Raw genomic sequence first — 21014 nt, forward strand, 5'->3', positions numbered from 1 at the left:
GAGGGCCCCTCCATCCCGTTTGATTTCAGGAGGAGGGCATCTCCTGATCATTTTGTAGAATGAGGTCTCATATAATCAATTCAGGACTCAATTTGCAGGCCGCTAAATAGTACAATGTTTCTTGATACCTAACAACCTCTTTTGAACCCTGACCTCTCAACGGGACCCTGTGCACATCAGTCCAACGAGGGGGCCAAAAACGGGTATTATGATTAACACCTATTTTATGGTGAGCTTGAAAGCAAGCAGCAGGACAACCACCTGAAAGTTTAAACAGGAAACGTGACTCTTACTGGGTTGCAGACTGCTGAACACTTCCCACATTCACCCTGAAAGAACTTCTAGGAAAAACAAAAAAGGAGACCCAGATGAAGCTGGCTTTTCTTCTGAAAGAATCAAAGTGGATGCATGAACTTCCTCTCATTTATTCATCTATCAAGCTTGGTTTTAAGTTACATCATCATTAAGATAATAATTTCTGCTTTCTATCACTTTAAAGTATGTTCTCAATAACTATCTGATCCTGATAAAGGTAGTCAAGTCCACAACCTACATACGTTTATAATTAGGTTTTTTTTTTAAAGGCAGAGTAATAGGTTAATAAGCAATATCAGATTACACTGGAACAAGCTCATGGGTCAAAAACTAGACAAAACACATCAAACTGAAAATAAGTGCTTGCCTGTCAGACACTGAAGGAGTCCCTACACAATAACTGCATTGTTTTAATGCAACATTAAAAACATCAGTTTAGAGCCAAAATGTGCAAAAGAGGAAAGCATTTTAGTCATCAACAAAATTCACAAGCCAAACAGTAAATAAATCAGGGTTGGACACGGTATTACAATCTCCTAATGTTCTCCAAGCAATGCTGCAAAGTGCAGCTTTCCCTTGTAAAAGTATTAATTCAGCCCTCACAGAAATTCCCTGTACTTTTTAGAAAATAAAGCAAAAAAAATTAATTATATCCACGCTACGGATCAAGTGAAAAAAAAATAAATTGCATATAGCTGAGGGCTGTGTTAGGTTAGCGTGTGGTTTTTTTGGTCAGTGCCTCTTAGGAAGTACTCTAACAATAAATCTGATTCACCTACAAAGCAGAGCATAGAGTGGAAGCAGCCAGCCTGGTAAAGCACTCAAGCAACTGCCTAATTGTAAACATGCAAATACCCACATTAGGGCCAACAGAGCTATTCCTGTGCCTAAACCGAGGCGTTCGCTTGAGTACTTGCTGGACTGGAGCTCAAGACTTTACTGCAATGCTGGGACTCAGGAGGACTGGCAATTCCCCGTGCCGGGGTGCAGGAGGGTACTGCACAGGCGTGGGCAGCACAGCTGCGCAGGCAGGGGAGCGAGCAGTTTTCTGCTCCGGCACTGCAGTGCTCAGCCTGACGTATCGACTTAGCGTGCTGCTGATCTCAGTGACAGCTCATATGCCAGGCTGCAAGAGGAGCAGGCACGCTGCTCGCCCTGCCAGCCCTGGAGCTCGCCAGCAGAGCAGCATGGAGGAGCAGCCGAGAACAAACCTCCCCGTCAGCGTTCATTACACTTCAGCAAGTCAGGTCACCATGTGGACTCCTGCAACGTTTACAGCATCTACCTCAAGATTTCTTTTTATTCCTGGGATTACTTGAAATTACAGGAGGTACTGTATTATCCAACGGAGGTCTAGCAAGGCAGGTTTCGTGACCTGAAATGCCAGGTGAAGGCTCTCCAAGGGGAGCACAGAACTAATTTTAATGAGTTTATCAATGGATACTTGTCTTCAGAAAGCCATTCCTTGCACAATTTGACAGAAACCTATGTGTGCATGCAGCAACTTTCAGGATGATGACCTAAACCCATGCACTGACATGGTAGGGAACAGGGTCTTACTGCTTCATCTCCAGAAAAGTGGCAGGGATGCGCCTGTGAGAAGACAAGGCCTGACAACACGGCACCATGGTAGCAACATGGTCTGGGACGCTGGCCTCATTATTCCAATGTAATACCAGTGACATACCCTAGCCCAAACTTTTTATTCATACAGCCTTCTGTGAATTAACATCTCCGTTAGCAGTTTTCTTTAGCAGCCTTCCCCCACGTGGATATTAGCCTAGCAGTAAATATAGCAGTCAAACAAAGGAGGAGTAAAAGGAACAATTTGCAAAGAAATGTGTCCTAGCAAACTGTGTTCAGTTTGGTTGGGATACACAAGATGAAACATAAAGGAGAAAAAAATCAAAAGCCTGCAAAATTAATTCAAAACAAAGCAAGAGTGATCCCAAATTACAAAGTCCCACTGGGGATCAAAGTGTACCGATGATTTTTGTTAGTTATCACAATTCTTTATTTTTTTTACTTTTTTGACCACGTGGATTTTAAAAGAAGTTTTAATTTGCTCCAGCACTAAGACCTTCGCCACATGTTTCGGCCTGGAGCACATTTTAATGGCTTAGTTATAAATCCCTGAAATTAGGGGTTTATAATGGAAACACTGGCAGGCCCTTATCTAACACAGTGCAAGCATCTTAGGAATACAGTCAGTTTGTAGTTAGGTGAGTGTAGCAGAAGTCTTTTGTGTATTAAGTAATGACAGGAACTCAGCAGAAGTGGCTAACATTAAAACTACAGCCTGTGCTTGCTTATTTTTTGAGTCTACAGTGCAGGTGGTACCATCCAAGGGGCACCCACAAGTCTGGGCCTCGTAACTTGCACTGCATAGTTAGGGTTAACACATGAGCTGCCCTTCCAGGTCACCTTTTCCACTTTCTTTCCCTTGCACCTAGGTATACACCAGGCTCTTCAATTGCACATCACACGATTTAAAAGTTTTCCACACTCAATATACGTTTTAACATAGATTCTGCTATACTGGGTGTGTTACTCACTTTTGGGAGCTGTTGAAAAGAATGGCATTTTCTTTGTTTCTTCATGATTGAAAGCTTTGCATACACCCCGTAACTTACAGCTTTCAATCTATTTATGATCCAGGTTCTGACTCCTTCAGAAGACAGCAGAGCTACTGAGAAAATATTAGTTTCTACATCACACCTCCAACAGAAGTCACTCAAGAACATGTTACGCTGCAAACTTTGCCAATTAATGTGTTGTGCAGAAGGAGAGAAGCACTGATATTAGGCATGCTTAGGAGGTGATATCGGTATGATAGGCCGATGTTGCTCTGCAATGACAGCAGTCTTCTGACAAAACCAGCAAGGATCATTCTACCTTTTTGTTATTTTTAAGGGTACCTTACCTTGTTTAACAGAGCATTCAAATGCAAATCACAACCATTTAACATTACCACAGCCCTCTGCAAAAAAGAGCCACTGAATCAACAAAAGCTGCAGGTTTTGTAGGAGTGGCTCTTATACCAACTGATGACGTTCCTGTAGTAATGCTCATACCAGCATGAAAGAACAAAAGATGCAAATGCGATGCGAGCTCCAGCTTTCATGCAAAATTGGTTCTTGTAACCAAAATTCATTATCACGACAATCACATCTACAAGAAGCAAAACTTTAAAACATTGCAACAGTAGAACTCATGTTTAAGTTCCTGAACTTTTGGTATTAGTTTTTTTTTTTGGTACATGCTCCATGGAGCCTCTACACTAAAAGGAAATTTTTCATATCCAGGAAGGAATGGAATTTTTTATCCCTTTGAAGCCCAAACCTATATCTCTGGAAAGTTGTCTGCTTGGTTATACATGAAGGTTGGTTAGAAACCCAAACTTAGGCGATCCTGATGACTTCCCTAAATACAAAGACTAGCAAGACCCAGTCCTTACCCTCTGAAAACAAAGGTCACTGTCATTACCTTAACAAATGCAGCCTCAGGCCCCAGGATGTGTACTATGTTAGCACCTCATTCCATTCATAGGAAACAATACCAATGTCAAAAATTTCTAGGCATTCATTAGTCTTAGAATAATTCCAGCCCTTGGGAGTCTGATGCCCCTGGCGTGCAGTAATACACCACCTAGATGAAGCAGGTAGTTAAGAACTAGTATTACCATTAAAGCTGATAGGTAGAATAGAGAGAGCAAATTATTTGACCACAGGGTAAATCAGTGTCAGAATTAGGCAAAAACATCTTGAAGGCTTTATTTTTAGCCCTCTAAATCTAAATGTTTAATGATAATGTTAAAGCTAGCCCAAACAGTCAGAGGTATGTGCCAATATCAAGTTTGTGTACAAAACCTGACACATCAAAGAATACGTATACATGTTTAAGTGCATGTCTGTTTGAAAACTTGGGCCAATGTGGAAAATCCTATTATCAAAAAAAAAAAACAAAAAAACAATGGGGAGCTCTTCAGCTAATGTGAACCACTGTAATTCTATTGACAGCAACGGATCTGTGCCGACTTACACCAGCTGAGGATCTAATTTCATATGCCTTAAAAAACTGATGCAACTTTTTCCATAGCTGCTCAAGAGTTTCTATACTCTCGTGGGGATCATCTCCAACTAGTAGGTCAGCAGGTGCTGAGTTTGCTTTGAATCTGAAGTCCAGTCACACAGAAGGATACTGGGACATGTGCCATATAATTTTTACTGACCCACATTGATCCCCCTCTAGTATGGCTGTAGGCTTCATGTATTTTCTGCTTTAGTCTAGTGGGAGACACATGTTTCTTTAAGAAAGCAGAAACCTTTCTTCAATATATCAAAGTGAGAACCTGACCTGGACCCCAAGCCCAGATGAGTGAGCATGATAGAAGCAGAAAGGGTGAACAGAAAATGTTTAGCCAGGAGTACAGCAGGACTCCAAAATATGCAGAAAGACATCTTCTGGATTTAGTCATTATTAGACTGATTTGCAAAAACCAACAATCTGCCGCTATCCAAAATCCACAGGTCTAAACTCTGCCCACACCTTTTCAAGCTATTTTCTTTCCTAATGCAAAGGGACTTTTGTATTAGCATGGACCAATACACTCAGCCCTCCTCTTACACTGAACAATGAAAGGGCCAGGCCTGGGATTACCCACTCTCCAGGGAGGCAGAGAATATGTAGAATTGTCAAGTGAGGTAATCTCTGGGGAGAATTAAACAAACTACTCCAGTTTTGCCGATCTACAAGCTGTACATTCACAACTTTGAAATGAATTCACGGGAGGATACACTCTTCTCTTGATGTTTTGTCCCTGGCCATTAAAGAAATTTGGGTAGGTGGGGGCAGCTCTTTGCAAGGAGAAAGTTTATTTGTAAAAGAAGAGAAGAAAAAAACCTTTGCCATTAATTTTGACAGAGCTACTTCTGTCTCTTTTGTAATAACTAATTATCTAACTCGTGTAAAAGATTTCAATGGCCAAATGCAAAGCACTCACAAGCCCTGCCAGGCTAATCAAGACAATTTCGAAAACACCAAAAACAGGAACTTCCTATAATAAATAACTTAGCACATTTACATCTCAAATTAGAACATCTGGAAGAAAAAGACTACACCTGATGCCAAAACAGGCCTTATTGTATCCTACCACTTTCCACCACCACCACCCCGCCTTGTTAGTTTTCTTTAGCCTTTCCTTAGAACAAACACTAATCCAGGTGCAAATGCTCAATTCACAAGGAATGCAGTGAACATAAAATTACTGTAGGTTTGGATGCTAGTAAATCCCTGCTGTTACTCACCATTGGAAGTTGTGCTGGAGGCAACAGCTTTCTCACTGACATCTGTTCGACTGGAGCATTTCACGATGGAATTCTCCACTTTTTTCTTCTCCGCCGTGGTAGAGCTATGGGACTGCGCCTCCATGATGACTTCTCATTACTTCAGCTCTCCTTGTACTAATACCTGAATGCAACAAGAGAGACATAAATAGTATGTGAACCCCTCACCTGAAGAAGAGCCTGCAGCACAACTGAATTAGCAGTCCACAGACCATTTCTGGATGCCCATCAATTCATGTTTGCATGCATGAATTCCTGAGGAATTTAAGGAAATGGGAACACCCAAAATAAGTATGTTTGCCTTTAGAGAGAATCAGCATCCCAAACCACTATGCTGCTTGATGGGTAGGTTCATTTTTTTCAAGCCGGTAGGGTTTTAATGGTCCCAGGGGGGAAAAGCCAGTATTTTTCTCCTATGTCCAGAACACTCCGGAACAACGCAAAAAAAATCAAGACTTCATGTTCACTATAGAAGCCAAATATTTAAATTTCAACATTCACGCTACCCGAATACACTGCAGCAAGAATTATCCTGTCTATCTCTACACCTTGTCCTACTCGTGTAAACATCTCTCACCTTGTTTGTTCAGAAATCTAACTCAAACAAAAGTGCATTGGAGCAACACCCTGAAAACCACAGGGAAAGGCAAATACCATTACTAGTGGCAGATAATGAGATCACTTTCTTTTGCATGAAAATGCTAAAAATGGAAAACACTGCAGAGGTGTGTGTCTGGTTATTCTGCATTTCCTGGATGTTCTCAGTGTCATCTCCAGTGATACATTCATTTTATACCCCACAGATCACTTCTCAGAGCTGTGACATTCCTGACATAAACCCAAGAAACCCACAAGCTTCTGAAAGGGTAACAGTGCTTGTGCAGCAGTGTATTCACACCCTGCAGGTACGGATCTGAGACTGCAGGGATCTTAGGCTCTGAAGACCACAAGCATTTCCAAGCGCTGTTCTACAGCTTAACTTGACACATGCCAGCCTGTTCAAATAAGCTTTACACAAATCATCAATATTCAGCACACTTTATGCTTAGAACCAAAGTACCTGGGTACTTCAGTAGTTTGAACATGATCCTAGATCCTATGCAAGAACAACAAAAATAGTCATAAATAAAGAGAGCATTTTCAGCTCTGAGCAGCACTGGAGTCATTAGCTAAAGGGGTCTGAAACAGAAGGAAGTCACACTGTTCTAGAACAACATTTAAATGAATTAAAAAACCAAAGGCTTCAAGACAAGCCACAAAATAAACTATAATGAAGTGTAATTACATTAGCAACCTGTTTCCCCTATTCTGACAGGCCAAAAAAAAAAAAAAAAAAACAAAAAAAACCCAAAACCCCAAAAAAGGCTACAAAGCCAATTCATCATGAACACAGCTGTCTAGTAAACCTTCCCCTTCCCACCTCCCTAGTAGGAGTTCTTTTTAATAGCACAATAAAACACTCCAATGCCTCACTGTTATATAGTAGGGATCAAAGAAGAGCCCAGTGACTAAATGAATCATTACTTAGCTAGGCAGTACAGCCAGAGAACTGGACAAGGTATCAGAAACTTTCTGCCACTGACCTACTTGTCCAACCTTCAGCTAGGCATTTTTCTTCTGTTGAGATCCTTTCTTGTTATAAAACAGGAATAACAAAGCTCTCCCTGCCATGGCAGAGTACTTGTAAGAGTACTTCCAAGATCCACCTGTGAAAGTGCTATAAATGTTATTGTGATCTGCAAAACAACTTCCCACCAGAACATGAAGGGGAACGTCCGGTGTCTTCAAATATGGAGAGAACCAACAATACTCAACTTGCAATAGCCCTCACTTGTACCCAGCAATGCACAAACCTCCTTGAGGAGAGACCTCATACGAGCTTTGTAAACGGCACCTTTCCAAATTTCTCATATGCTTCTCCCCCTTTCCCCTTGCACACCTCAAGCAAGAACATCCACAGCTTTGGTCAGTTATCATATATATCAGGCTTTCAGTCCCTTGTGTTGGCAGAAATTGGGAGGATGCTGCCACGCTGTTCACCCAACACTGACCAGATCGTGCTTGTTTTCTTTGGACAGCCCTGGCCACGTAAATACCAAAATCTGCCTCTACCCAGCCTCCAGCCACCACGTAAGCAAGTCCTTCAATGTATCCTCTTGTGCTCTGACTACCCTCCTTTAAGTTATTTAATGATCTCTGAAAAGAGCAATTTTTTCTGGTGTCTCTGAAGGAATTTTAAAAGCTGTATATTTTCAGTTGTGGTCGTTTTCCTCCTGTTTTGCCTTTTAAGGGCCAAGTCTGTTATTCAGGTAACATCTACATTTACATCAAAGAGTTTGACTGTGTGAGATCTTGGAAGGGGAAGCTGCAGAATTTGTCCCCCATTTTGTTCTGTTCTTGGTTCACAAGCCTGATTCTTTTGGCTAAAAGTCAGGAAAGGAAACAATAATGTTCCTTACTCAACTAGAAAGGAAAAAACCACATAATTTGCCCCCATTTCACAAGGCCAGCAGAGTGGTGTGAGATATTTGGACAAAGGTCACAGAAATGATGACAGGTATCTACACCGGTTCCACCACTTCCTGCTATGCAGGTATCTGTGCAGATGTAACCCAGGAGCCCTCATTTATCTGCACCTCCTTCCCCTCTCCACCATGGCAGGACAGTGCCTCCGTTACAGCCTGATCCTACCACTGCTCAGAAAAGGAAGGAGACAAAGGTACTGTAAGGAGTTAGCACAGCTTTAATGTCCTAAAAAGCATCTCTGGATCATATGCAATTCAAGAGCAACATGTGGCTGCTCAGACTGGCATCTACCCATTCTCTTGGCTATCTTTTTCTTTCCCCAACAGCCTACCAATAAGATTTTTCTGGTGTTTTTGGGTTGGTTTTTTTAATGGAGTGAAGACTAGGCAACATAATTCCACATCTCCCACCACCTTCTATCACTTTCCTGTTTTATGCTACCTAGTCTGAACAATGGTACAGAACACAGGCCTGAAGTGGCAGCTTAAAGAGAATTTTTGGTCAGAAAATTGCAGAATTGGCCGTGAGCTAATATAAACATCTGCTCTTGGTACCTGTTCTGGTTCATGTCTGCTTAGTTTATGTCCAGAAATCTGCTTTTATTCATGTCAGCATGGAAGAGGGAACACAGCAAGAGTAGACTTTCTCACTCAGCTCTACACCCTGCACCACGAGCAGATGGCCCCGGCACTGCAGACGTTTCCTCCCATGCCTTCCTTCCGCTGCTCCCAACCCACACACGTGTGGCAAGGGCATCTGCAAGAATTCCAGCAGCACATCATGGTGATATGCATGGCTGGGAGAGTAAGGAAAGCCTGGATAGATGGCAGGACTAATAATTAGAGGCATGTGTTTTGGTATGTTTTGCCAAGCATGCCTGATACGGAAGCAGTCAACTAGAAATCAATATGGTGCCCCAAAAATCTCTTTTTTCCTGAAGACAGACTTAAGGCCAAGTTGAAAACACAAACCAGACACACATCTTCTAGAATCATTCCCCTTAATTTTGGCTGTGATTTTTATTTTCTCTCAGAAGTTGTACTGAAATATGAGAATTGCAGTCTACCAAAAAAAAAAAAGTCCAGGGTGATGTGAAGATTTCTTTCCACTGGCTGCTAATCCCTATCAAAAAGCATTCTGAAAATCAGCCAGCCTCACATTAAAATACAAAGTGGTTTATGTGATGATGTACACGGCTCTCCCCAGCTCTCCTGTGGGTCAGTCACTTCCCTGTTCCTGCCCCCAGGCCCAAGACAGGGTGTATCTATTCCACAGCAAGGAGCTCTGCTTTCAAAAAACCAGAAAGCTAGTTTCTCTAGGCTATCCAGCATCTCCATGTGCATATGAATGGCAAGAAAATTCTGTAACAGTATATGGGCAAAAGCCTGAACTTTCATAGGTAAATAGAGGGATAAACATTCCTTCCTGAAAGCAAACATTCATGGCTTTTCCCCATTCAACCATGCTTGAACCTTTTGTAATTTCCCTAAAGCCTGAACCCACCGCACAATTAATTCCAGATCCCCATTTTAAACCTAATCCCTCTCAAAACACCAACCTACCTGCAGGTGTGTCTCTTTTTTTTAAATCATAAATGTAAACTTTCACCAATTGCATATTAGATTGCAAAAATTTTAGGAACACGCCACCTGAATGAACTAGGGAAACTCTCTTTTAAAAGGAGTGTGAACAGTATGTTGGTAACATATTTCAAGCAAAAAAATTCTTTCAAGCAATTTGAAGTGATATAATTTCCAGTCCCTATGTATGCTGGTCGTAAAACTGTGCCCCAGTAGTAAAAATAATCATATTAATACACCAGGGAGAAAAAAAAAATCTTTTTGTTCATTTACTCACAGTGCCAACTAACCAAAACCAGTGGAGCAGCCCTCCGCCTGGAAGAGCAGGAAACGTGACCCTTTCTGAACACACACTTCGATTTTCTGAGAAATCTTCAGCTCCATGTTCCTTTTCCTCTCTGAATTATACTTTTTAAATCATTGCATTTATATTGAGCGAGTTAGTTTTAAAGACCAGATCATGCAAATCTTTTTTTGTGCAAATAAACTCACTGACTTCAACAAGACTACTTGCTTCAGTGTAAGTGCTTGGGCAGGAATCAGAATCTAACATTCTCAATTTGCTAGTTAGACAGTTTTGTTTCTTGTGAACTTAAACCTTCTTCTGCCTTTATTTGATACAGTTTTTTGAGGGGATATCATTAATGTGTTGGGTTTTTAAAAAAAAAAAGAAAATCCTTTCCCTGTTTTATTCGATGCTGCTGTAGTTGTATTCAATTCATTAACAAGTGGTTTGCATCCGCTGAGAAGAGCTGTCTGAAATAGCAGTGTCACAGCATTCATCATCATTACATCAGCAGTAGGGAAGTTCATACTGATTGCTATCAGCGACCAGAGTGCCCCAATCAGCGTGCAAGCAAACATAGCATGTTTAATTTTTCAGAAAATGACTCTGGGTAGTTACGGTGTTCATAGGTACTACTTTGATCCACGCTACTGGAAGCAGTCTTTGGGGATACAATACATCTTGAACAGCACAACTGTATGAAAGTGAAAAACACAAGGGGAGGCATGAAGAACAATCAGGAAATTACAGTCTCTCTCAACCATAAAGGACCCTTTATCAATTTTATCAAAACTGGTTACACCATTCCTTGGGATTATTTAAGGATAAAAAAAAAATCTATCTTGTTCAGATACATTCAAATGCAGAATTTACATAAGGCAATCTTATGCTATTATACGGGAGCCATTTCACATTGATTTATACAGGCTTGATTCAGGTACATTTAACTTCCAAAACCCACCTAGATTTCAGCACTGCTTTCCATCAAACCTGCTGGCAAAGCTACACTGACAAAGTTACCCCTGACAGTACTTGCTGAAAAATACACAAGTGCTCAGGTATTTTAAGTGTCTTCCAAGTGTAACATTAACCTCTTGGTACACCTCACCATTTTTATAATGGCTACAGGAACTAATCTAAATACTGTACATTTTTTAAATAGTTTTGTGTTTTTCCAGTTAGAAAGCTAAATCAGAATTCTGCAACCCCCATTAACTACTCCTGGGCAAATTTCATTCAAATTCTTCCCTGTTGAGCCAACTGGTCACAACAGGACTAAGACCAGTATGAACAGAGCAAAGAAATAGTCTTATATCCACTATATATAAATACACAAAACTCTTGTAAGTTGGGAAAAAAAAAATCTTATAATTCGCAATACTTATCTCCATTTAAATTACATGCATAATCTATAATTGTGCTAGTTGCAAACTGCATACTTACCTTAATTTTGTTTTGAAATGCAAAGTAAAATGAGGGAGAGGGGAAGAGGGGAAGAGGGGGAGCGGGAGAGAGGGGGAGAGGGAGCACGCTCTCATAGAAACAGGCAGATTTGTCACTTGATATTAAAAATACCCCGTTACAGTGCACAACATGTATTAATACAATCTTTCCACATTCGTTACTATCTGCTGTCTTTTCCTGTGTTACATTCCTTTGATTTCTTCCCCCCATAAAGGCTGCAAAACAACTAGACCTAAAGCCTGGTTAATGATGATCTGATCTGCTCCTGATAGGTTAAATAGCTTGTAGCAACAATAATGCAGGATCACAAACACAAAGGCAATCAGCTAAGGCAAAGCAGTGCTATCAGTATCCTCGTGATTAAGATCCTAAGTGAGAAACTATTCTATGGCGTTCATTGAACTACTGATCAACTGTAATAATTGCTCAACTCCAGAGGAATTACATTTGCTTACATCTTTCTGCTACAGATAAACTGGATTGCCAAAAGTTCTGAAAACATTTAAAACAAAACATACACATATAGTGGGATCAATAAGTGGCATTTTCTACTGAGGCAGCACCTCAGTTGTTTTTAATACCCATCACGCACATACTCTTACAAGTAGATTCTCTACTTTTATTACAGCATTTAGAGAGCTGTTAAGTATAACCCCAATTAAATGTTTTTACTATTACTTCAACAGATTAAACTCTGTATCTAAATAAAAAAGCTTTCCACCAGGAAAGAAGTGACTCTTATCCAGTAAACAGAATTTAACGGATATCATCTCTGAAGGATTTGGGTGAAACTGTCCATATCCAACCAGCCCATCCCTCACAGCAGTTGTTGTTTGGGGACATGCAACACAAAGCTGGGGGATACAGAGCCAGAACTTACAAGACATCTTAGTGGCTTTACATGTCAGATACAGTGTCTCTTCTGAGATAAAAATTCATAATCCATTCATTATCAAAAGTCTTTAGAGTAAGTAACTGAACTTTAAAATTAAAAAAAACAGAACAAAACAAAAAAACAACCAACCCCACAACCAAAACCAAACAAACAAACCAGGTCATTAACTCTGCATCTCAGCATTTGTTATTTTAATCTCATGGTCTTGGGTTTCTTTATTCTTCATTTGGCTCTCTTACAAACTATCTAAATACAGACAATGGAAAGAACAAAAGTTATTTCGTAAAAAATAGAGAAGTGCCACATATTTTTCAAGTCTCCAAACCTGTAAATATACTTGGGGAGGCAGGGAGGTTTAAAAATGGTAAGGCACTTACCCTTAAGAAATCAGAACTCCTGCCAACTAAACTGCCTAATATTGCAGTGTAAAAATTCAGTGCAAGATGTGTTACTGCTTGTTTTGCAATCCTATGTGTCCTTCTGCTTCAAATTCTGCAGGAGAAACTCTAATAATTATGTCAACGTAAGATTAGCTGCAAAAGAATTAGCACAGAGGGGGAAAAAAAATTCCTGTGGACTTTGCTGTTTGTAGCAATAGATTAAAATGAGTGGTGACGCTTCAAACTTCCCTATCAAGTCTACGCTCAGGTTCAGCCCCTATCTTTCTTCAGGAATTCAGCAGCCTCAAATCCAAAACAAAAACAACACCACAGTGAATTCATTCCGTAAAACACTTGTTTTTATGAAACCTGAATCAGAGCATTTATATGCTCAAGATTTGAAAGGACAGGAATATGCAGAGAGGAGGACAACCAGCAAGACTTGCTGTGTTGATAACATACCCTATGACTTCCTCTGCTGATACTGTTACTAGCACTTCGGGCACTTATGGTGATGATACAGGGTGTTTTCTTCTTTCCCTTCTTGCCACTTTGTCGACAAACAGCTTGGTAAAGCAAACTGCAAACGTCTGTAACGGGAGTGCTTTGCACCACGATTTTAGTTCATCAAATAAGAAGTCACTACAACTGCCACAGAAAAATGCAGAAATATTCTAATTTAGAGCACCGGAGCTAAACGTGAATTCCAATGCCATGACCACTTTCTTCACACTTTTTGCTTTATCTCATCAATCCCAAGAGATGAAAGTTTCCTTAGAATCAAAACTAGATCTATATATCAATGTCAATCTATACAGGAACTGAGCTCAAGGAAGAATATATTTAATATACATCTATTGTGAAGATGTGCCTTCTGTTTCCAACCTACGATATGCAAATGAAAGAAGAAAAGGCTGTATTCAATATTTTACAATTAGCATTTTAAAACAAGATTAAAGAAATCAAATAGAATGTTTTTGAAAGTGCCATGTTTTGATCATGAGTCCCGTTCCTGGAAGCCTGTTTATCTCCTCAGCATACTCTCAGGTTAAGGGATGCCTTCTTCCAGAATTTCACATTCTAACCCAACACAGATGTTTTAACACGTAAAAGAGCTAGGAAAGCTCCATATATCCAGGAAGAATTTCAAGTGTGAAAGGTACTTTATAAAACTTTATCTTCAGCTTTTACAGTTTACTTCAGGTTTTACACCTGTCTCACAGTAGCAGTAAAACTTCCTCATGATTCCTTCACGTTTTTGTAGCTTGACAAAATGCAACAGGACAACGCTGAACTGCTGCAGTATAAATTACTTTGCAATCCACTATCCCTGTTCAAATAGTGTAATCACAGCATTATACAACTGTCTTATTCTCCCAGAAGAAACACCCATAGTGGACTGAAGAGCCAAGCAAAACCACACCAAACCACATCCTCTTAGTTCAGAATTAGTAGTGCTAGGATTTCGTTTTAATATATGCGGTTCGGAACAGCAGACGCTGTACTGAAGTGGCACTAACTTGATCTGTGTTTCTGACTATTCGGTTTCAGGTATTCATACATCTTATCTAATGAAGGCGTCATTCTCTCGGCAGCTGGATGAAGTATTCTTTACATGCAGTTGATTTTCTTGACATTAACACATTTCTATGTAAAGAAAACAGAGCATCATACGAAGCAGCAGACATAGTTGGGGGAGGTTTAGCTCTATACCACCAAAAGGTTAGCTGGGTTCTTTAGTCCTGCCCTAAACATCAGATACCAAAAAAATGAAGCTGCACTTTGAGCATCATTTAAAAAAAAAAAAAAAAGTATTAACTGTCTTGGTAATCAGTGCAAAAAGTAACTGGCATTAGAGTGGAAGCTTCAGCTAAGAAAATTATTCAATCAGATCTCTTGGTAGTGGATTCTGATATTACCAGTTCTGACACCCAGCAAGTATTTAGAGACAAATGCTTTCTATGCCAATTAGTCGACCCCTTGTAATCTAAACCATCTTGCAGGCATTTTTAAGATCAATGTATTGTCTTGTTTCTTGTTTTGTTCTTAAAAAGAGAGAGAAACCAACTCTTCAGATCAGCAGCCAATTTAATACACTTTCAAGGTAACGCAGGTACCGTTTATACGTACAGCGTATCCCACAACAAAACCACAGCACGATGCCAGCACAATCTTTAAGAAAGTTTTCCCCTAAAAAGCAGACTTAAAAGAAAGCAGGGATTAGAGTGAGCTGGAAGGTAGGGAGGGGACTTACCTCAAACCCAGCCAAGCGGAAATCAGAGCAGTAATTCTACAAGTCGGCAGAGTACACTTTTAGAGCTATAATGGTGTGAAGAAGTGCTGGGCAGCATTGCCTGAAGGCAGCACTAATACACTGATGACTAATGACTGGGCCATGCAGACAATGAATTTGGGGGTTGAAAACTACCAGAAACCGTGCAGTACCTTGACAAATGGGCTTTCAAAATTTCATTCATTGAATAACCTTTAAGCACAAAATTGGCTCAAGTTCTCTCGGGAATAACATGACACATGTTGTTGGACAATAAGCATTTTCCTTTTTAATTAAAACTATTACACCAGATACATAAACATGATTACAGTGAATAAAACATAAGTTAACTGTTTAGCAGCTAGAACAGAAGACTGGACCCAGAATTTGGGGTACAACACCATTCGTGCAGAAGGGTCAACAAACCCCAGGGTTAACTACCTGATTCACTGAAATTCACCCTTGGCAGAATACATTTTCCCTTCTTTGACACTTAAAGGAGAATGAGAACTTCAAAGGTATGTTTGATGAGCTGCTACAAATACAATTGGTTAAAAGAGGCTCAGAAATTATGTACTAAAAGCTGCATTGTGCTTAGAATTACAACTGAAAAAGTCTCGTTTTAAAGAGGCCAGTCAAAGTCAAGCCCCCATAAAACAAATCAAGCCCCGCATACACTTTGTAACCTTGTGTACTGACAAACACGTTAAAACAGAATCCCTCTTTAAAGGGGCTCTTTTGGGTTTTTTTTCAGTGCAACTCGACTTCCAATTTGAAAATAGCAATTTTGGCTATTTTTACAGACAGAATGAAATATCTGAAGTGTCTCTAAATTAACAAGTACCACTTGCCATAGACAGCATCGCCTTTAGCAGCTCCTAAAAACTTCAGAAAAGGATCTTAAAACAGGAAGCTTAGTGAGCTCATAAAACTGTTGTTGGAGCCAGGAACACATAGCATATTTAATCTGCAAACTGTGAGTCTACAATGATTTCAGCAAGATCTGAGGCATGCCCTCAAGGTTTGCTGGGATCTGGGATTAGGGAGTTGATAAGAACCCTCTACTGCCCATGGACATGTTTTTCTTCTGCAGTTAAACACAAATGCATAGAGACGTTTGACTGCTGCTTGGCGTTACTGCTCAAGTTATATAAAAGCTTTGCAGCTCCTTTTGCTGTCAATATATCAAAGTTTAAAAAAAAAACATCAAAGTGTGAAATTTCATTTAAAGTCTTTGCCAGTCTACAGCTCTATTTCACAGACCTATCAAATAAAAGTAAAGATGAAACATGCACTGTAAGAACTTGAAAAGTTTGCAGCAGCACCCATGCCCTATTTTTGTTTATTCTGTCTCATTTTATTTGATTTTAAAGTATAACAAATCAATTCCCTTATAAAAATGACAAAGTCTAAAGGGAGGACGTCTATAAAACCTATGGTTAAAAGAAAACTTGAAATCATCATTACAGCTGAACCTTTCTTAAATAAAAAGCTTCCTCTGTAGCCATTTCAGCATTTTAATTGCCTAACTGCAAGTTGGCAGAAAATTTCTTGAATCTTCCAAAACAATCAGATGGGCTACAGAATATGAGTGCCAGAAAAACTAAAGCCTTCTTCAAAGTATTCTTTAGCTAGGGATTTACAACAATTGCATAAAGAAGAAAAGTCTGACTCTTAAGATAATCTACTATAGTCTAAAAGCATTAACATTCCATTACTAAGGTTTTCCTGAGGATTTCATGACTCATTGATTCACTTTTCCTTCAAGTCTGCTTTTTCTTTGTACATTACTGTCTCCATATAGTTGAGTGCATGCAACACTGATCATTAAACTGCTTCCTTCTATAACTCCAAATAAATCCTGCTTTAATAACCATCAGATTCCTTATTTATCAGGCAAAGATGACTAACTTTTCACTAACACTCTGCAAGACAGAAATACGCTATTCCTTCCTCAAATGCGCAGGATGAAATTGAAACACACTATGGAGTGCAGGTAATAGCCTTCCCAGAAATGAGGCAGGGAGTGTAACTGCAACTTTTACGGGTCAGCATCAAATGCTCACATTTATCTTGTTAAAAAATTAAGCAAGCTGTAAGATTGACAAATTATGATTATACCTCAAAAATTGAGTATTTTGGTTTCCCTAACACCAATTCCAAAACAAAGTGAAATTATTTATAACCACCGATCCTTTAATTTCTTAGTTACAACATGGTTTTGTGTCTGAAAACGCACAACGTGTCTTTCAGAACTGAAGATTAGTTGCAGCAGTAAACACTGTCTTGGCCACTGCACGCCTTCTCAAGCCAAAAACATTACCCCACTTAAGCAGGAAAACGCAGGTGATGCCTTTGTTTTGTAGTACTTCCGCAGAAATGCTTTGGAAAACAGCATGTCCTGCTGCAAAGCATGTGCAATTATCGGAATGCAAGAGTGCGTTCATTTAGGCACCTTAAGCCATAGTTTTACTACCACTGCTTCTTAAAAAAAAGACGTATAAACCGAGGGAGCCCTTTTCTTACTCATTCTTCTTACTCATTGAAAATCACATAATCCTGCTTCTAAAGAAATAATCCTCCCCCTTAAAATAGCCTTCTCTCATAGTTACTATTATTTATGTTTTTAGAATTGGGCTGTACACCAAACTGAAAGTATTTACATACTCGCTAGTTAAACCCAAACCTTCATTATATAAACAAACTCTCAGGAGGCTGCCTACAGTTTACATTGCTAAAGTCATTCAGCATTACTTTTAATATATATTTCCTCAACTGAAACACGGTGGTGTGGACACGGCAATTTTTACATTTTAAGGTTACTTTACTTTTAAAACACTGCATTCGTCTTCCTTCAAAATAATCATGACATATGTAATTAAGAAACTGTCAGATCATTATTAATTTTTAATAAAGGACCTAAGTGAAATAATTATAGGAATCAATCAGTGAGGCACCTTTCCAAATTACAATGCACAAATATTCAAACTACTTAAGGTCAGTTCTTGCAAATTTCAATACGTACTCTCGCCGAACACCACATCAAAAACAATTTTGTAACACAGAGAAACTTGGTGATTTCTCAGTACTCCAACGACCCAAACGGGTCGTTGCACAAAAAGAGGTGCAGCCGTGCCCTCTTAAAAATGTTTGCTGATTCAACTGGCCACGCATCCCAAGGCCTCTGAAAAATTTCGCTCCCAAGTTCTCCTGTGGCACACACAAAAGAAATGAAGCCTGCACGCTGAAGCTTAAAAAAAAAAATCACGTTTATTGAGCCTTGAAAATCAAGCGGGAGGTAGCAGGGGCGCGACGGCGGTGAGTATTTTGCTGTGGGTCGCTACCTAATGCTCCTCTAGCGAAGCAGCCTATATCAAACGGACAGCTATCCCTACCTTTGACTAAAAGGCTCTTTGAGATCCGTACAGTCCATCATTTCAAACTGAAGTGGCAGCTGGAAAATGTGGAACAGCTGGCAAGGAGCTCAGAGAAAATGTTTTACATAAATATATCTACATACAAACTGGCAGAAGGCCACGGACACCGTGCCCGCAGGACTGGATCAAAACTACGCACCAGAGGGTTATAATGAAAATTTGGGGGTTGGGGGGTGCTCCTTTTTACCTTTTCACGTGGTGCGAGGCTGTGGGAGCGGGGGCTGGCGGCGGAGCTCCCGCCCGCCGGAGTTGTGTCAACACCCCGACTTTGCGGGGTAACTCGCGCGGCGGAGGATCCTTCCCCCGCGGACACTCCTAACTTGCGCGGTGCCGGGACGGGCCGCGGCGGCTCCGAGGAGCTCCCCCGGGGCGCGGCACCCCCACCCCCCCGCCGGCCCCTTCCCGCCGCCGCGCCGCTCCTCCCGCCTCGGCCCGGCCGGACCCAGCGCCAAGGGCGGCGAGGAGCGTCGCCCCACGCCGCGCCGCACACCGCCGCACCCCCCACGCGAAAAGGCGCACGCAGCCCCGCACCCCCACCCCCGCGGCGCAACTCGCCCCTTCCCCCGAGGGAGCCGCCGGCGGGGAACAAGGGCCGCCCCCCCCTCCCGCCCCGCCAGATGTGACAGCGCCTTCCCCCCGCGCCTCTCGCCTTTCGCCCGGCAAAGTTTGCGGCCGGCCCCCCGCCTCACGGGCGTGAAAATGCCCGGGAGTTACTCGGGGAATGGGGGGGGGGGGCGAGGAGGGGGAATAAAAAAGCAGCTGCCGCTCGCAAACCGGCAGCTCCGCCGCGGGACGTGACCGGGCGGCCCGGCCCGGAGCGGGGAGTGCCCCCGCCTCCCCCCGCACCCCCAGCTCCCGCGCTCTGTGACAGCCATTTTGGGGGTTAGACCCCTCGCTCCCCCTACCCCCCGCCTCCAAGTTAGGGAAGCTGGGAAGGCGGCCGGGAGCGGGGCCGGAGCGCTGGGAGACGAGAAGAAAAGTGGCCCGGAGCAGAGCGCGGGGAACAAAGAACTTCTCGCCCAAGTGGGTACGTACCTGCCGCCGCCGCCGCCGCCGAGCCCCCGCGCTGCCCATGGGCGAGGGCCGGGGCCGCCGCGGCTCGCCCCCGCGCCGCTGCCCCGCCGCCGCGGCTAGTGGGGCCGGGCCCCGCCGCGGCCCGCGGGCATTCTCCGGGGAGCGGAGACGGACAGACGGACGGACGGACACGCACACGGACACGGGGCACGGGCGGCAGAGGAGGGCCGGCGGGTGTTGTTGGTGGTTGTTTTATCCCTGCCCGCCTCCCGCAGGGAGCAGCCCGCGCCTCTGCCTCTGAGTGTATGTGTGTGTGTGCGCGCCGATCCGACATCAGTTTCAGTGATCTTGTAATCTGATCCCTTCTGACTCACCCGCACTGACTGACATTTCTGATTTGGTTCAACAAAAAGAGCGCGGGGGGGGGGGGGGGGGAGGAGAGAAAGAAGAAAAAGAGAGAAAAAGAAAAAAAAAAGAAAAACAACCCCGACCAAATCCAACGCCTGGTACCAAAGAGATCTCGGAGGGAAGGGGGGCGACCCCTCGTCCCGTCCCGTCCCGTCCCGCCGCCGCCCGGCATTGTTTTGGCTCGGCGCAGCCACCGAAGGAGGGGTATAAACACATCGCGCCGAGATACTCACGTGTCGGAAAAGTTGTCCCTTTTGCTTTCCTGCCTCTCGCACGGTCCCCGCCGCCGCCGCCGCCGCCTCCAAGTTTTGCAGATGTTGCAGGGCTCCTCGCCGCCGCCGCCGCCCCCTCTTCCCGGCGCTGCGCTCTGGATCAGAGCAGGGGAAAGGCTCTTTAGGGATAACTCCTAATGCAAACACCCTCCGCCAAACTTTCCCCCCTCCCTCCCCTTCCTCGTGGGCGGCGGAGGGGGCTCCGCTCCCCGTCCCCCCCTCCCTCGGCCCGCCTGGGACGCGGCTGCTGCCGCCCGCGGCGCGGGTGCCCCGGGCCCGGCGGAAAGCGGGGCCGCCTGCCTTGAGGGAGCGGCGGAGGGCGGCAGGCTGCGCCCCGGGGTGCGGGTCGGGCCGCGGCCTGGCGGGCTGCGACGACGCGCGCTCTCGGCATGACACCCCCGCTCCCCCCTTCCTCCTCCTCCTCCTCCTCCCCCGCCATCCCCCCGGCCCGGCCCGGCCCGCCCCGGCGGCGGCCCGGAGGCGGCGACACCCCGCCCACAGCCGGGAGGCAGCGCGGGGGGACGGCGGGCTACCCCCACCCCGGGGCGGCCCCCCGCCGCCTCGGGACGCGCTTCCTCCCGTTCCTCCTCCTCCTCCTCTCCCGCTTCATCCTTCAGCTCAGCCTGCGGCAGCAGCCCCCTTTCCCCGCGCCCCGGCGCGTGGGACCCCCCTTTCTCCCGCCCTGGGGGGTCGGGGCCTTCCCACCCCCAAAAAATAGGGCTTTTGGGGAGAAAACGTGCCCTCCGCGTGGGTTTTCCCCGTGTGCTGCGGCTCCTGGACTCACGTTCGCTGCGGCGCCACAGGCTGACTTCACTGACGG

At 43.4% G+C, this 21014-nt stretch overlaps 1 protein-coding gene across 2 annotated transcripts in view; it reads right to left on the reverse strand.

Annotated features, from left to right (window-relative positions):
* Window positions 1-20613, reverse strand: part of GLI3 (GLI family zinc finger 3) — a 211396-nt gene extending 190783 nt beyond the window's left edge. Inside the window, exons 1-3 of one of the 2 annotated variants that reach the window (XM_075083707.1) lie at window positions 20495-20613; window positions 20156-20289; window positions 5622-5784 (exon numbers count right to left, since the gene is read on the reverse strand). In XM_075083707.1, coding sequence (XP_074939808.1) covers window positions 5622-5745 — 124 coding nt within the window. In that variant the 5' untranslated portion in view covers window positions 5746-5784; window positions 20156-20289; window positions 20495-20613. Of the gene's footprint in view, window positions 1-5621; window positions 5785-20155 lie in introns of both variants that reach the window. The other variant, XM_075083708.1, reaches the window with a different exon arrangement.
* Between the last annotated feature and the right edge of the window lie 401 nt (window positions 20614-21014).

This window comes from Phalacrocorax aristotelis, chromosome 2 (genome assembly GCF_949628215.1).
Source record: "Phalacrocorax aristotelis chromosome 2, bGulAri2.1, whole genome shotgun sequence".
In the NCBI taxonomy this organism is placed as follows: Eukaryota; Metazoa; Chordata; class Aves; order Suliformes; family Phalacrocoracidae; genus Phalacrocorax; species Phalacrocorax aristotelis.